General features: G+C 42.8%; 1 protein-coding gene across 1 annotated transcript in view; it reads left to right on the forward strand.

Moving 5' to 3' along the window:
• radil (Ras association and DIL domains) overlaps positions 1 to 17,605 on the forward strand; it is a 62,545-nt gene extending 44,940 nt beyond the window's left edge. The window contains exons 12-18 of the mRNA XM_042103539.1: positions 1,274 to 1,424; positions 3,581 to 3,726; positions 10,027 to 10,119; positions 10,375 to 10,711; positions 14,025 to 14,146; positions 14,357 to 14,496; positions 15,721 to 17,605. Coding sequence (XP_041959473.1) covers positions 1,274 to 1,424; positions 3,581 to 3,726; positions 10,027 to 10,119; positions 10,375 to 10,711; positions 14,025 to 14,146; positions 14,357 to 14,496; positions 15,721 to 15,820 — 1,089 coding nt within the window. The 3' untranslated portion in view covers positions 15,821 to 17,605. The remainder of the gene's footprint in view (positions 1 to 1,273; positions 1,425 to 3,580; positions 3,727 to 10,026; positions 10,120 to 10,374; positions 10,712 to 14,024; positions 14,147 to 14,356; positions 14,497 to 15,720) is intronic.
• The last annotated feature ends 704 nt before the right edge of the window (positions 17,606 to 18,309 follow it).

The following is an 18,309-nucleotide window of genomic DNA, read 5'->3' on the forward strand; positions in this document are numbered from 1 at the left end:
AGAGATTTTTTCTTACAGACCAGAAAGCGTTACAATGCTAACGCTAACAACTTCAGGGTGACTACCACACTCTATTGATCCTGTGTATGTGTGTGTGTGTGTGTGTGTGTGTGTCTGTATGTGTGTGTGTGTTTATTGGTGCTCTGTGTGTGTGTGTGTGTGTGTGTGTTTATTGGTGCTCTGTGTGTGTGTGTGTGTTTAGTGGTGCTCTGTCTGTGTGTGTGTTTATTGGTGCTCTGTGTGTGTGTGTGTGTGTGTGTTTATTGGTGCTCTGTGTGTGTGTGTGTGTTTATTGATTCTCTGTCTGTGTGTGTGTGTGTGTGTGTCCGTGTGTGTATGTGTGTGTGTGTGTGTGTGTGTCTGTGTTTGTGTGTGTGTGTGTTTGTGTGTGTGATTATTGGTGCTCTGTCTGTGTGTGTGTGTGTGTGTGTGTGTGTGTGTGTGTTTATTGATGCTCTGTGTGTATGTGTTTGTATTTGTATTTGTGTGTTTATTGGTGCTCTGTGTGTTTGTGTGTGTGTGTATGTGTGTGTGTGTGTGTGTGTCTGTGTGTGTGTGTGTGTGTGTGTTTATTGATTCTCTGTCTGTGTGTATGTTACATTACATTACATTACATTACATTTGGCTGACGCTTTTTTAGAAAAAAGCGACCAACAACATGGTAAACAGTTTAAGTTTTAGAGCAATTCTCAACTATTTTAGGACAATTTAAAAAACATTAGAGTACAGTAAGAATAAGTGCATCAGTGAGTGCTGTTTTTAACAGTTACGTGTCAGTTTAAGACGGCTGGTGAGTGCTAGGATCAGCAAGACTTGTAAGTGTTGCTATGAGAGGAGATGTTCTCTAAAGAGCAGTATGTGTATGTGTGTGTGTGTGTGTGTGTGTGTGTGTGTGTGTTTATTGGTGCTCTGTCTGTGTGTGTGTGTGTGTTTATTGATTCTCTGTCTGTGTGTGTGTGTGTGTTTATTGGTGCTCTGTCTGTGTGTGTGTGTGTTTGTGTGTTTATTGGTGCTGTGTGTGTGTGTGTGTGTGTGTGTGTTTATTGGTGCTCTGTGTGTGTGTGTGTGTTTTATTGATGCTCTGTGTGTGTGTGTGTGTGTGTCTGTGTGTGTGTGTGTGTGTGTGTGTGTTCTAGGTCCATCTCGGGGCTGGTTCCAGCGTTCTCGTGTTCTAAATACAGTATATGTGTGTGTGTGTTTGTGTGTGTGTGTTTTATTGATGCTCTGTGTGTGTGTTTATTGATTTTCTGTCTGTGTGTATGTGCGTGTGTAGATGAACTGGAGGACCCTCTCTCAGGAGTATTCGTGTCTGAAACCAGTCCAGCTGCACAGGATTCTGCTCCATTATCAACAGAATACTGACATCACCACTGTTCTGCACTGGACTCCAACCAATGAGGATGAGACCTATGTCTGCAGAACAGGTTTGTGTGTGTGTGTGTGGGGGTGTGGGTGTAAACTGTGTAGGTACACTTCCGGTCAAAAGTTTGGGGTCACTTAGAAATTTCCATGCCACTCCATTATAGACAAAATACCAGCCGAGATCAGCGACATTGTTTTTTCACCAGGGCAGCAGATTTCAGACATAATGTGCTTACATTATTGCAAAAGTGTTCGAAATTGACCAAAATTACATCTCAATTTCAAACTTCGAACTCAAAGGTAGAATCAACGATGTAGCCACACCCCCAATGTCACGTCCAGCATGTCACTTCAAAGAAGCAAAAACACACACATACACGTGTTGAACTGCGACATCAACACTCCTCTATGTTTAGGCAGCAGCCAGTAAAAAAAAAAACACCAACCGACATCAAAGCCCATCTTCTCCTCCCTACTCTGAAATCACCAATGAAACCTGTATAAACTAAGCTGATCTGATCACTGATATAAAACCTGTAACCTCTAAACTAAGCTGATCTGATCACTGATATAAGTATATATACTTTTTTGATCCCGTGAGGGAAGGGAGGTTAGGTGCCTTACTCAAGGGCACTTCAGCCGTGGCCCACTGGGGTTCGAACCGGCAACCCTCCGGTTACAAGTCCAGAGTGCTAACCAGTGGGCCACGGCTGCCCACAAAAAGTAGAAGTAGTGGAAGTAGCCTATTTTGTTGAAAAGATTATCTAGTTACAGCCCAACCCGATCAATATGTATCTGCATTAACGCAACATCCAATAAGCCAAAACACATAAATAAAGTGGTTGCTATTCTGGTTGCTAGGGTAAGCATGCTGGTTGACATTCTAGGGGTTGTTGCTAGGGTAATTAAGATGTTTTCTAGTGTGTTGCTAGGGTTATTAAGATGGTTGCTAGGGTGTTGCTAGGGTACATATGGTGGTTGTGTGTGTGTGTGTGTGTGTGTGTGTCTAAACAAGCAAACAAGCCTCAATGTTCCCAAGACTTTTCCCAATCAAATCCAATTTCATAATCCTTTATTTAATAAAGAATAACCCTATAAAGATTTTAAACTGATATCCAAACCTTAAAGCTAACCTTAACATATCTAACCCATCTTAAAACGAACCCTTACCCAGTTAACCCAGTTTAAAGCTAATCTATCTTAAAGCTAACCCAACTTACCTAGCTTAAAGCTAACTCTATCCCAGCTAACCCAGTTTAAAGCTAACCCATTTTAAAGCTGTTTATGGAGGACTCTTACTGCTGCTCGCTGTGCTAGTGTTTGGTAGTTGAGGTCATGTACATAGACTAGCCATCTGTGGGATCTGTATTGGGGGCTATCTAAAACAAGGGCCAAACAGTTGGCAACGTACTGCTCAATCTCAGCAATTATATCTTAACGTCACATATTACCAACCGTCCTGTATTTCCAACCTCTTACGTGTATGTGTCATTTACTATTCATTTCTATACAAACCAAGACGGCGGATTCCTAAAGAAACGCAAGCACCCACACCATAAGCGTATCTAAATTAGTTAGGTACAAAAAATTACATTTTACCTTGACTCGAAGAGCTGTAAACAGTCTTGTAAGGCTGCGTGTACAAATCCGCTTGGAGCTCCAGTGGAATTTTGAATTGCGACGAGAATTCTCGGGCTAACCGTTGATGTGCCGTGAGAAAAGTTTGGAATAGACACCCACCAGCCCAGCACTAAACTCTGAGCATGGTAAACAAAATCGGATATTTCAGGCAGTAAAAGCCCCAGTAAGAACCAAACTAGATTTTGTTAAAATCTACGCACCTATGGCTACTGTAAAATGTAAGGTTCATTTATCAAATGTTATTTTGAAGTATTAAAAAACATTGTTGTTTTAGAATTGTCGAACAAAATGGTTTGTACTTAGTACATTTACGATAGGGAGCTTGCTTATTTGGAAAAGAAGATGTTTTCAATATCCTTGAAGTTGTAAAAACCATAACAATGTTCTGTGTTGGAAAAGAAGATGTTTTCTATATCCCTGAAGTTGTAAAAACCATAACAATGTTCTGTGTTGTCTTATGTGTTGGATCTTTCAGAACACTTGATTCCTAAATGAAATTTGACTTGTAATGTGTGATCAAATGAAGTATATAAAGTGTGTGTGTGTGTGTGTGTGTGTGTGTGTGTCGGGGCCTTAGTGGACCTGCTAGAGAGTTTTGAGAATCATCCTCCCATTGTGCTACCGACTGCTGGGTTCCATATCGACTTGGAGGGAGAGAGCGTGGAGGAGCCCTTATACAGACAGCTGCTCTACATCAAGCACTTCCTGTGGGGACTCCGCCAGGTACCACACACACACACACACACACACACACACACACTCACATACACACACACACACCACACACACAGCCATTTACGCACACACACACACACACACACACCCTCACACAAACACACCCTCACACACACACACCCTCACACACACACACACACACACACCCTCACACACACACTCACATTCACTGAGTGGGGCAGCCGTGGCCTACTGGTTAGCGCTTCGGAGGGTTGCTGGCACTTGAGCAAGGCACCTAACCCCTCACTGCTCCCCGAGCGCTGCTGTTGTTGCAGGCAGCTCACTGTATCGGGATTAGTGTGTGCTTCACCTCACTGTGTGTTCACTGTGCGCTGAGTGTGTTTCGCAAATTTACAGATGGGGATAAATGCAGAGACGAAATTTCCCTTACAGGATCAAAAGAGTATATATACTTATACTTAGGAGGTGCTATTCAGCTAAATCTATTGTTAAATGCTCATGATCTTCACAACACATATAGGGCCCTGTTTTGACCAATTAAAACGCATGGTCAGTGGCGAAAAGCTTAAATACATTTAGGGGTGTGTCCAGCTCACATTCGGGGTTATTTTCTTATCAAACGTCGGGCGCATTGTTCAAAAAGGTTGTTCTTCTATTTCTTAATCAGTCATGGGTGTGTTTTGGGCGTGACATCCTTTCAACCAATGAGAGTGACATCTGTCATTCCCTTTAACAGCAAGTAGTGCATCTTCAAACAGGGCATCGGTATTTTGCCAGTCAGTGGCACATTTGAAGGAATCTGCTTGCATGCAAGACCATGTATAGAACACAGGGATTCCACTAAACTTGCTTTACTGAAACCTGTTTATGACTAGCATAGTATAGCCTACATGACCATGTATAGAACACAGGGATTCCACTAAACTTGCTTTACTGAAACCTGTTTGTGACTAGTACAGTATAGGGCTGTTACTTTACGTTCGAAAATCGATTGCACAATCGATTGGACCAAACAACACAAGTTTCGAAAACTAAAATAAGGAATCGATTTTAACCAAATATGTACACTATTAATTTTAAACAAATTAAACAAATACAAAAGATAGATGTAACAAAATTCACAAACAAGAATATAAGAATATGAAAGAATTCTGAAGTGCAGTAAGCATTTCGAAAGCTAAGAAGAAAATTCCCACCAATTTTACACACCGGAAACAGCTAATTCAATCAGCTGCTGTGCTGCTCGTGTTTTGCCAAAAAATGGAGGATGACGCGATCAACCTGTGCGACATGTAGAGAGACGAGTGATAGGCCCTTGTGGAGTTCGATGTGGAAGTTTTTGGTATATCAAACTATGGAGAAGAACAAAGTGGTAGGCTATGCAAACTGTGCAATCGAATTCTACGTAGGCGAAATTTGTTTGACATTTCTTATCGTAAACACAGACACAGTTATGTTGAAGCCTGCAGTCATGTTTGTCACTGATCCCTGCTGAAAAAAACAGCTAGAAATCAGCTTATGCTGGTAGCTGGTTTAAGCTGGTTTTAGCTGGTCTTTGCTGGTTTTCTTCCAGCTCTTGCTGGTTTTTGCTGGTGTAGCTGGTTAGGCCACCAGCTGGATATGCTGGCGTGACCATATGAGGAAGCTGGTCATGCTGGTGTGACCAGCCTGTCTTGTGGGATACAGCTGGTGCAAGATGGTCATGCTGGTGACCAGCCTGCCAAGCTGGTCATGCTGGTTTGCTAGAATGACCAACATAAGCTGGCATGGTCAGTTAAACCAGCACTATAGACCAGCAACACCAGCTAAAATTACCAGCTTGAGGTGGTACGACAAGCAAAACCAGCTGAATTACCATCATAAAATGGGTAAACCAGCTGAAGGTATGTTTTCGCAAGAGTTTTGCTGGTCTAGCAGGTCAACCATCATAGGGTGGTCAAAAAAGCTGGTTAACAAGCTGGTCAACCAGCAAACCACCTTTAGCTGGTCAGGCTGGTTTTTTCAGCAGGGATGTAATCCCTGCTGAAAAAAACAGCTAGAAACCAGCTTATGCTGGTAGCTGGTTTTAGCTGATATAAGCTGGTCTTTCCTGGTTTTCTTCCAGCTCTTGCTGGTCTTTGCTGGTGTAGCTGGTTGGGCCACCAGCTGGATATGCTGGCGTGACCATCTGAGGAAGCTGGTCATGCTGGTGTAACCAGCCTGTCTTGTGGGATACAGCTGGTGCAAGATGGTCATGCTTGTGACCAGCATGTCAAGCTGGTCATGCTGGTTTGCTAGAATGACCAACATAAGCTGGCATGGCCAGTTAAACCAGCACTATAGACCAGCAACACCAGCTAAAATGACCAGCTTGAGGTGGTACGACAAGCAAAACTAGCTGAATTACCATTATAAGCTGGGAAAACCAGCTGAAAGTATGTTTTCGCAAGAGTTTTGCTGGTCTAACAGGTCAACAATCATAGGGTGGTCAAACAAGCTGGTTAACAAGCTGGTCAACCAGCAAACCACTTTTAGCTGGTCAGGCTGTTTTTTTCAGCAGGGATGGCAGTCCACTCGGCTTATTGTTTTTCGAGAATGTTGCACTCCTGTTTGTCATTGTGCACAAAACTTCACGCCAATAAATCATCAGAAATATTGCTGGCTTGCGTCTACAAGCGCCTGTTTACGTTCGTCCTAATGCCTATTAGTTGTTTGTGGATTGGCCTATATTTGGCGTTGAGACTTATGAGACGTATGGGAAATGTATTGAGACTTATGAGACGTATGGGAAATGTATTGAGACGTATGGGATATGTATTGAGACGTGTGAGACATATGGGATATGTATTGAGATGTATGGGATATGGGAAATGTATTGAGACGTATGGGATATGCATTGAGAGATATGGGAAATGTATTGAGATGTATGGGATATGCATTGAGATGTATGGGATATGTATTGAGACGTATGGGAAATGTATTGAGTATATGGGATATGTATCGAGACATATATCGGAAATGTATATGGGATATGTATCGAGACGTATGGGATAGGGGATATGAGACGTATGGGATATGTATTGAGACGTATGAGATATGTATTGAGACGTAAGGGATAGGGGATATGAGACGTATGGGATATGTATTGAGACGTATGAGACGTATGGGATATGTATTGAGACGTATGGGATAGGGGATATGAGACGTATGGGATATGTATTGAGACGTATGGGACGTATGGGATATGTATTGAAACGTATGGGATATGGGAAATGTATTGAGACGTATGGTATATGTATTGAGACGTATGGGATAGGGGATATGAGACATATGGGATGTGTATTGAGATGTATGGGATATGTATTGAGACGTATGGGATATGGGAAATGTATTGAGACGTATGGGATAGGGGATATGAGACGTATGGGATATGTATAGAGACGTATGGGATATGTATTGAGACGTATGGGATAGGGGATATGAGACGTATGGAATATGTATTGAGACATATGAGACTTATGGGATATGTATTGAGACGTATGGAATATGGGAAATGTATTGAGACGTATGGGAAATGTATTGAGACTTATGGGATAAATATTGAGACGTATGGGAAATGTATTGAGACGTATGGGATATGTATTGAGACGTATGGGATAGGGGATATGAGACGTATGGGATATGGGAAATGTATTGAGACGTATGGGATATGTATTGAGACGTATGGGATAGGAGATATGAGACGTATGGGATATGTATTGAGAAGTATGAGACGTATGTGATATGTATTGAGACGTATGGGATATGGGAAATGTATTGAGACTTATGGGATAAATATTGAGACGTATGGGAAATGTATTGAGACGTATGGGATATGTATTGAGACGTATGAGACTTATGGGATATGTATCGAGACGTATGGGATATGGGAAATGTATTGAGACGTATGGGATATGTATTGAGACGTATGGGATATGTATTGAGACGTATGGGATATGGGAAATGTATTGAGACGTATGGGATATGTATTGAGACGTATGGGATATGTATTGAGACGTATGGGATATGTATTGAGATGTATGGGATATGTATTGAGACAGATGGGAAATGTATTGAGATGTAATGGATATGGGAAATGTATTGAGACGTATGGAATATGTATTGAGACGTGTGAAACATATGGGATATGTATTGAGACGTATGAGAAATGTATTGAGACGTATTGAGACGTTATGGGAAATGTATTGAGACGTATGGGATATGTATTGAGACATATGGGATATGAGACGTATGGGATATGTATTAAGACATATGGGATATGTATTGATATGTATGGGATATGGGAAATATATTGAGACGTATGGGATATGAGACGGATGAGACGTATGGGATATGTATTGAGACGTATGGGATATGGGAAATGTATTGAGACGTATGGGATATGTATTGAGACGAATGGGATAGGGGATATGAGACGTATGGGATATGGGAAATGTATTGAGACGTATGGGATATGTATTGAGACGTATGGGATATGGGAAATGTATTGAGACGTATGGGATATGTATTGAGATGAAATGGATATGGGAAATGTATTGAGACGTATGGGAAATGTATTGATACGTATGGGATATGGGAAATGTATTGAGACGTATGGGATATGAGACGTATGGGATATGTATTGAGACGTATGGGATATGGGAAATGTATTGAGACGTATGGGATATGTATTGAGATGTAATGGATATGGGAAATGTATAGAGACGTATGGGAAATGTATTGACGTATGGGATATGGGAAATGTATTTAGATGTGTGGGATAGGGGATATGAGACGTATGGAATATGTATTGAGACGTATGAGACGTATGGGATATGGGAAATGTATTGAGACGTATGGGAAATCTATTGAGATGTATGGGATTTGGGAAATGTATTGAGACTTATGGGATAAATATTGAGACGTATGGGGAAATGTATTGAGACGTATGGGATATGGGAAATGTATTGAGACGTATGGGAAATGTATTGATACGTATGGGATATGGGAAATGTATTGAGACGTATGGGATATGAGACGTATGAGACGTATGGGATATGTATTGAGACGTATGGGATATGTATTGAGATGTATGGGATAGGGGATATGAGACGTATGTGATATGGGAATTGTATTGAGACGTATGGGATATTTATTGAGACGTATGGGATAGGGGATATGAGACGTATGTGATATGGGAATTGTATTGAGACGTATGGGATATGTATTGAGACGTATGAGACGTATGGGATATGTATTGAGACGTATGGGATATGGGAAATGTATTGAGACGTATGGGATATGTATTGAAACGTTTGGGATAGGGGATATGAGACGTATGTGATATTGGAATTGTATTGAGATGTATGGGATATGTATTGAGACGTATGGGATATGTATTGAGACGTATGAGACGTATGGGATATGTATTGAGACGTATGGGATATAAGAAATGTATTGAGACGTATGGGAAATGTATTGAGATGTATGGGATATGGGAAATGTATTGAGACTTATGGGATAAATATTGAGACGTATGGGAAATGTATTGAGACGTATGAGACTTATGGGATATGTATTGAGACGTATGGGATAGGGGATATGAGACGTATGGGATATGTATTGAGACGTATGGGATATGGGAAATGTATTGAGACGTATGGGATATGTATTGAGATGTAATGGATATGGGAAATGTATTGAGACGTATGGGATATGGGAAATGTATTGAGACGTATGGGATATGTATTGAGACGTATGGGAAATGTATGTATCGTGACGTATATGGGAAATGTATATGGGATATGTATCGAGACGTATGGGATAGGGGATATGAGACGTATGAGATATGTATTGAAACGTATGAGACGTATGGGATATGTATTGAGACGTTTGGGATATGGGAAATGTATTGAGACGTATGGGATATGCATTGAGATGTATGGGATATGGGAAATGTATTGAGACGTATGGGATATGTATTGAGACGTATGGGATATGCATTGAGATGTATGTGATATGTATTGAGACTTATGGGATATGGGAAATGTATTGAGACGTATGGGATATGTATTGAGATGTATGGGATATGTATTGAGACGTATGGAAAATGTATTGAGACATATGGGAAATGTATTGAGACATATGGGAAATTTATTTAGACGTATGAGAAATGTATTGAGAAGTATGTGATATGTATTGGTGAATCTTTACATAAGTAAGTAACAATCTTATGGTAATCTTGTTATTTACTGTTTACTGTTTATTGTTTTGTTGATCATTTGTTTGTTTGGTTCTGTCTCGTTGCAGAGGGAGGTTCCCCCGGTCTCGTCCAGTCCTCGTCCATCAGAGCAGGTTACCCAGGTAACCCAGCCCAGAGGGGAGGGAGAGGGGGAGGGGGAGGCCAGGCTCAGACGGAGGGGTGGAGAGGGGGAGGAGAGAGGGAGAGGAGGTGAGGGAGAGGAGAGAGGGAGAGAGAGAGGGAGAGGAGGAGAGGGAGAGGAGAGACAGATAGGGAGAGACACCGAGAGCAGAGAGAGAGGGAGAGGAGGAGAAGGAGAAGAGAGAGGGAGAGAGAGAGGGAGAGGGGGAGAAGGAGAAGAGAGAGGGAGAGAGAGAGGGAGAGGAGGAGAAGGAGAAGAGAGAGGGAGAGAGAGAGGCAGAGGAGGAGAAGGAGAAGAGAGAGGCAGAGGGGGAGAGGGAGAGGAGAGAGGGAGAGATAAAGTCCAGAGGAATGGGTTAGTCATGAGGCAGGGATCGCAGCTGACCTCTGACCCCTCCTGCCTCCTCACGCCGCCCCACACACCCCTCTACCCGGACGCAGGGCCCACCACACACACCGCTGTCTTCTCCAGCACACACACCTACACGCCACCTCAACATGCCAGTCTCCACGATGACGCACAAACAAACGGCCTCGCTGAAGGAAGTGAGAAGGGACACGTCTGCATCACAGCCTCCAGAGCCAATGGCATCATCACCAACGGTGTAGAAGGTGTGTGTGTGTGTGTGTGTGTGTGTATGTGTGTGTTTGTGTGTGTCTTTGTATATCTGTGTGTGTGTGCATGTGTATATATGCAGGGGTTAAATGTGTGTGTGCATGCATATATATGCAGGGGTTAAATGTGTGTGTGTGTGTGTATATATGCAGGGGTTAAATTGGGCTGAGGCTCTCTGGGGCTCTGCCCCGGCACATAGGTCTGCTCTTTGTGTCCGGATGTTCCTGCTTGCAGTCAGTTGGCTACTGGAAATATGTCTAAGTGATGCTTTTTAAAACATGATATTTCTGACAACAAACATGATATTTCTGACAACAAATGAAAGATTTTTGAAATGGCATGTCTATTTTGTCTCTCTGAGATGAGAACAATTGTCAAGTCAAGTCAAGTCGGCTTTTATTGTCAATTTCTTTACATGCACTGGTCATACAAAGAATTGAAATTTCATTTCATGGCCATATTCTTATTCAGCTATAATCTCATTGTCAGTCGACCATCGCAGGCCACTCGCGCATGCATTCTGAACACAAGTGCAAGAAAGGCTGGCACAAAAAGGTAACCAGAACAACAGAATCAGAATCAGAACAACCAGAACAACAGAATCAGAACAACAGAATCAGAATCAGAACAACCAGAACAACAGAATCAGAACAACCAGAACATCAGAATTAGAACAACCAAAACAACAGAATCCTCATCCAATTAGTTTATCCCCTCAAAAGAATTATTAAAATATGACAGTGATTTTAGACTAGTTTGTACTGGCCGGCCATTTATTTTAATTAGCCTAATTTCACAGACCTGTTGCAGGGACATTTCCCTACACTTTTTTCCAGGGTGCATCTGCAAACAACTGCTGGCCTGAATGCAATGCTATGAATTATGACTAAATCTCAATGAAATAAGCAAGACTAGGTTGACTGTTATATTTTGTGATATTTTGAGCATTTCACTTGCAGAGACCGGACTATCAATGAGATGTATTGAGCGTTTTACTTGCAGACACTGGATTATCAGCAAACTGCCATGAGAACTGCTAACTGGCTACTCAAAATAAACTAGCAATCTATTCAGTCAGCATATTTGTGTTTGATCTTTGTTAATTACAGAAATCAGACTTGCTAGACCTACTTCGAGCTACCAAGCAACCTTTCCACAAGGATAGATTTGATTTTGTTTTTATGAAGTGGACCTCTGTGAGATGTTTTGAGGTGGTCTTTGTGAGGTGGTCTCTTCTAAATTGTTTACTGATGAAGCATCTTACTTTTCTTGACCTTTTTCACAACATGTGGCAAATTGTATGGGTCACTTCTTATATCCTAAGGTATTGCAATGTGTAATCAAGTGATGACTGATTAACAGTAATGTAAATGTTAAATGCCCTAATACCTGTTGACAGTCCCGGCATCATGGGGGGGGGGGCTTTGGGGAGCCGGGCCCGACCTGGAAATCATCTGTGCCCGACCTGGACGAGCTTGGCTGCACCAACCGACCCCACTTCCCCAATCCCATGAACTGCACCAACCAACCCCACTCCCCCAATCCCATGGAATGCACCAACCAACCCCACTTCCCCAATCCCATGAACTGCAGCAACCAACCCCACTTCCCCAATCCCATGGGCTGCATCAACCAACCCCACTCCCCCAATCCCATGGAATGCACCAACCAACCCCACTTCCCCAATCCCATGGGCTGCACCAACCAACCACACTTCCCCAATCCCATGGGCCTGACTGCACCAACCCCACTTCCCCAATCCCATGGGCCTGACTGCACCAACCAACCACACTTCCCCAATCCCATGGGCCTGACTGCACCAACCAACCCCACTTTCCCAATCCCATGGGCCTGACTGCACCAACCAACCCCACTTTCCCAATCCCATGGACTGCACCAAACAACCCCACTTCCCCAATCCCATGGGCCTGACTTCACCAACCAACCATGGACTGCACCAACCCCACTCCCCCAATCCCATGGACTGCACCAACCCCACTTCCCCAATCCCATGGACTGCAGCAACCAACCCCACTTCCCCAATCCCATGGGCCTGACTGCACCAACCAACCCCACTCGCCCAATCAAATGGACTGCACCAACCCAACTTCCCCAATCCAATGGGCCTGACTGCACCAACCAACCCCACTTCCCCAATCCCATGGGCCTGACTGCACCAACCAACCCCACTCCCCCAATCCCATGGACTGCACCAACCAACCCCACTTCCCCAATCCCATGGGGCAGTTTAGGCTAGCCTACTTCACTTCTGCACTAACCCTTGTCATTCGATGACAAATATGGCTTATCGGCACGTAGGTAGGCTATGTCTCATATTGTAGTTAGTAGAAGTAGGCCTAGTAGTTTCTGGGTTTGTTTGATGGCGTTAACCTTTACTGTATTTTCTTCTGACCTAGTCGGAGAACATAGGGGAGCTTGTTACCGCTCCAGGGCCAATTTCATCCATAACTTCAGGGCTATAACTCCCTTCCCTCTATCTGAACGTGGTTAGCAAATGAACAAGGATTTCGGTTTTATCTGCGGATTTATTTTTTGCATTATTTTGAATATTACTCGCTTCAGTCTCAACAGTCTACTTTCTCCACAGGCATCTCAGTTCTAACACACGTCCCCTCTCACTGTCTCTCCCCATCCCTGCGCACGGAGCTCTCTGAGCTGCCCCATGTTACAACAATAGGTTACCCCAAACATCTACATTTTCATATTAGAATGTATTGTCAAATTTAAGCTTTTAATTACTGTCTGTATACGGAGCCTAGTTATAGGCCACACTTCAGTCATTTTAGCACTAGATATCTGTTTCAACTTAGTTGTTGTAACCTCAGTGTCTACCGGGATCAATTCAAGTTTCCTCAACAGTGATCAATGCCGCCGGGTCTGCCGGTTGATACTACAACAATGCAGTAGTATCTGCTCTTAACCCTGCAGTTTTGCACATATTATTTAAGACTTGATTTCTCCATTTCTTTGCACAAAACTCTTCAGAAAGTGCCATGTAATGGTTTATTTTGCAAAAAAAATTCCCTGCATACCCCCTAGGGAGTGTGTGTGTGTGTGCGTGTGTGTTTGTCTATAGGCTCCCTGGGTGGGTTCCCTTTCCCTGTTTCCAGTAGTCGTAGTAACAGTGTGTGTGTGTGTGTGTGTGTGTGTGTTTATGTGTGTGTGTGTGTGTGCGTGCGTGTGTGTGTGTGCGTGTGTGTGTGTGTGCGTGTGTGTGTGTGTGTGCGTGCGTGTGTGTGTGTGCGTGTGTGTGTGCGTGTGTGTGTGTGCGTGTGTGTGTGTCTTTAGGCTCCCTGGGTGGGTTCCCTTTCCCTGTTCCTGGTTGCCGTGGTAACAGCGTGTGTTCCGTGTTTGTAGTGGAGCTGGAGAAGGGACCTTACGGGCTTGGCATGGGTCTGATCGACGGCCTGGTGAGTACACACACACACACACACACTCACACACACTCATGCACACACACTCATGCACACACACACATAACCCTACGGGCTTGGCATGGGTCTGATCGACGGCCTGGTGAGTACACACACACACACACTCACACACACATAGATCTGAGAATGTACCTGCGACTACTGATAGTGTGTGTGTGTGTGTGTGTGTGTGTGTGTGTGTGTTAGCACACGGAGTTGAAGGCTCCAGGAATCTATGTGCGGACGTTAATCCCAGACGGCCCTGCAGCTTCAGATGGTCGCCTCCGAATCGGAGATCGCATCCTAGCCGTTAACGGAGCCAGCCTTATAGGAGCGGATTACCAGAGGTACACACACACACACACACACTCAGACACACACACACACACACACACACACTCAGACACACACACACACACACACACACACATGCCATCGGGGGACCACAGATGAAAAAAGTCTGTATTGCCGTGGGAGTAACAGAAGCCTTCATGAGGCATTTAAACGGCCGAGGGGTAACAGAAGCCGGCCGAGGGGTAACAGAAGCCTTCATGAGGCACTTAAACGGCCGAGGGGTAACAGAAGCCTTCATGAGGCACTTAAACGGCCGTGGGAGTAACAGAAGCCTTCATGAGGCACTTAAGTAAACGGCTGAGGGGTAACAGAAGCCTTCATTAGGCACTTAAACGGCCGAGGGGTAACAGAAGCCTTCATGAGGCACTTAAACGACCGAGCGGTAACAGAAGCCTTCATGAGGCACTTAAGTAAACGGCTGAGGGGTAACAGAAGCCTTCATGAGGGCACTTAAGTAAACGGCCGAGGGGTAAAAGAAGCCTTCATGGGGCACTTAAACAGCCGAGGGGTAACAGAACTTACAGTATAGCATATAATGATAATAATGCCATTTTGTGGTGCGGTGGATCTCATGTTATTGTATGTGTGTGTGTTGTTTTTTAGTGCGGTGGATCTCATCTTATTGTGTGTGTGTGTGTTGTTCTTTAGTGTGGTGGATCTCATCTTATTGTGTGTGTGTGTGTGTTTGTGCGTGTGTGTGTTGTTTTTCAGTGCGGTGGATCTCATCTTATTGTGTGTGTGTGTGTTGTTTTTTAGTGCGGTGGATCTCATCTTATTGTGTGTGTGTGTTGTTCTTTAGTGTGGTGGATCTCATCTTATTGTGTGTGTGTGTGTGTGTTTGTGCGTGTGTGTGTTGTTTTTCAGTGCGGTGGATCTCATCTTATTGTGTGTGTGTGTGTTGTTTTTTAGTGTGGTGGATCTCATCTTATTGTGTGTGTGTGTGTTGTTCTTTAGTGTGGTGGATCTCATCTTATTGTGTGTGTGTTTGTGTGTGTGTTTGTGTGTGTGTGTGTTGTTTTTTAGTGCGGTGGATCTCATCTTATTGTGTGTGTGTGTGTTGTTCTTTAGTGTGGTGGATCTCATCTTATTGTGTGTGTGTTTGTGTGTGTGTGTGTTGTTCTTTAGTGTAGTGGATCTCATCCTATTGTGTGTGTGTGTGTGTGTTGTTTTTCAGTGCGGTGGATCTCATCTTATTGCGTATTTGTGTTGTTTTTTAGTGCGGTGGATCTCATCCGACTGGGCGGTGGACGTCTGCGACTCCTCATCGCTAAATCTGATGTGGAGATTTCAGCCAAAATCAGCGCCTCTTCCTGCTGACCTGCACATAGACACACACACACATGCAAATACAGAGCGCATGCACACAAACACATACAAACATGTACAGATGAAATCATACATGTATAGACCACACACACACACACACATGTATAGACCACACACACAGTATGTACAGACACAAACACACACACGCTCAGACCAAACACGTACACATACACTCTTCCACACATGCCTTATGTTCAGGTTCCAGGCCTCTGACTTGTAGTTGCACTGACACACACACACACACACAATAGAGAAATGCACAGTGCCGTGATAACGTGTTATTTGTTTTGTAAATAAAATGAACCTCAATGTGTGTAAAGGACACATATGTAGCCGTTTAAGGAGGCTTCAGCCATTTCATAGCATTTCAGAGTGCACACCAGAATACAATGGAATACTTAAACAATCTCTTCATATCTCATGCATCAATCTTATCACACACACAAACACACATCATAGATATCATCTGTATCTTATACTTCATACCTCATGCATCAATCTTGTTGCAATCTTAACCCTAGGAAATACTCCTAATACTCCTAATATCCCTTACAGTCCCTAATACTCCTAATACCCCTTACAGACCCTAATACCCCTTACAGACCCTTAAACCATACTCACCCCTTACAGACCCTAATACTCCTAATACCCCTAAAACCCCCTAATACCCCTTACAGACCCTTAAACAATACTCTCCCCTTACACTGAAATAATATTTTCCATGTTCTTTAAACTATTCTGACCCCTTGCTCTAAAACCATACTGACTCCATACTCCATACTTACCCCTTTTTCTGAAACCATACTTACTGCTTTTTCTTAAACCATACTCTAAAACCATACTTACCCCTTTTTCTGAAACCATACTTTCGCCTTTTTCTGAACCAATACTTACTCTAAAACCATACTTACCCCTTTTTCTGAAACCATATTTACTGCTTTTTCTTAAACCATACTTACCCCTTTTCCTGAAATCATACTTACCCCTTTTTCTTAAACCACACTTACTCCTTTTTCTTAAACATACTAACTCCATACTCTAAAACCATACTTACCCCTTTTTCTGAAACCATACTTACTGCTTTTTCTTAAACCATACTGACTCCATACTCTTAAACCATACTTACCCCTTTTCCTAAAATCATACTTACCGTTTTTTTTTCTGAAATCATACTTGCTCCTTTTTCTTAAACCATGTTTGCCCCTTTTTCTTCAATCATATGTATCCGTTTTTCTGAAACTATACTTAATTCTTATTCTAACAACATACTTAATTCTTATTCTAAACACTAAGCAATGATGGTGTAGTGCAGGTGCTTAACCCAAGTTGTACTCTTGAGCAAGGCACTTAACCCAAGTTGTACTCTTGAGTAAGGCACTTAACCCAAGTTGCTCTGTCCCTGTGATTAATTGACATTTGTTAGTCACTTTGAACAAACCATGCCACTCACATCACATCAAAAAGCACAATCACGTATTTGGACTCTTTGCTGTCCATGCTCCTTTTCCAATCATAATCTGCTCTCTCATAATCTGCTCTCTCATAAATCCAAACTATCTCTATTCTCATCATATTCCTATACTGTCAAGTCAAGATGTCCAGATTTTCAGAGTAAACATTCATCTGTCTTAGAGGGTCACACATATTCACACTTTTCAAAGTGATTTCTCTTTCTACAAGGTTTTGATGTAGAACTGGGGTGGAATGTCATATCTGTCTTCCTGACATTTTTAAACAATGATTGTTAATAACTAAAAGAACTTCTGCAAGAATGGCTGACTGAACATTTTTCAACTCAAGATTGTTATTAATAATTAAAAGTATCTTCTGCAAATGTGGCTGATGTCTTTCTTGGATCACTGTGGAGGAGATTTTATAATTCATCAATTTCAATTTATTGTGCTTATAGAGCGCAAAAACATTACACATGTATCATGGTGCTTTACAGAGTGTTAGACAATCAGAAAAAAAGACAAGAAAGGAAGAAAAGAAAAGAAGGCCCATGGGTAACCGGGGTAACAGGGTAACAGGGTCGAGGAAAAATTCCTTAGAATTGGAGATACATATGGGAAGAAACCTCGAGCAGATCAACGACTCAAGGGCCTGACCCATCTGCCTAGGGTCAAATACAGGACAGTAAGGTCTGTTTACATGATAAATGAATATGATAGTCAGGTGTAGAGAATAGGAAATGGTGTTTAAAGCCACCTTAGGTGAAAGTTACAAGAGGTATGATGATTACGTATCCGGTATGATAATGCATTAATCCTAATTTAGTGACAGAAAGTTCAAATAGTCCAGCGTTGTAATTGTCCAGGGCCAGGAATCCAGGCAGAGTTGTCATAGGCAGGTGATGGGTCGCTAGGCTGTACGGGCCAGGAATCCAGATAGGGGGGCAGTAATAGGGCAGTCAAGGATGGAGGAGGGCCAAGCACACGGAGGGCTGATGACTGGTGATGATATACCTCACAAGTGAGGTA

This window comes from Alosa sapidissima, chromosome 9 (assembly GCF_018492685.1).
Source record: "Alosa sapidissima isolate fAloSap1 chromosome 9, fAloSap1.pri, whole genome shotgun sequence".
Taxonomy (NCBI): Eukaryota; Metazoa; Chordata; class Actinopteri; order Clupeiformes; family Clupeidae; genus Alosa; species Alosa sapidissima.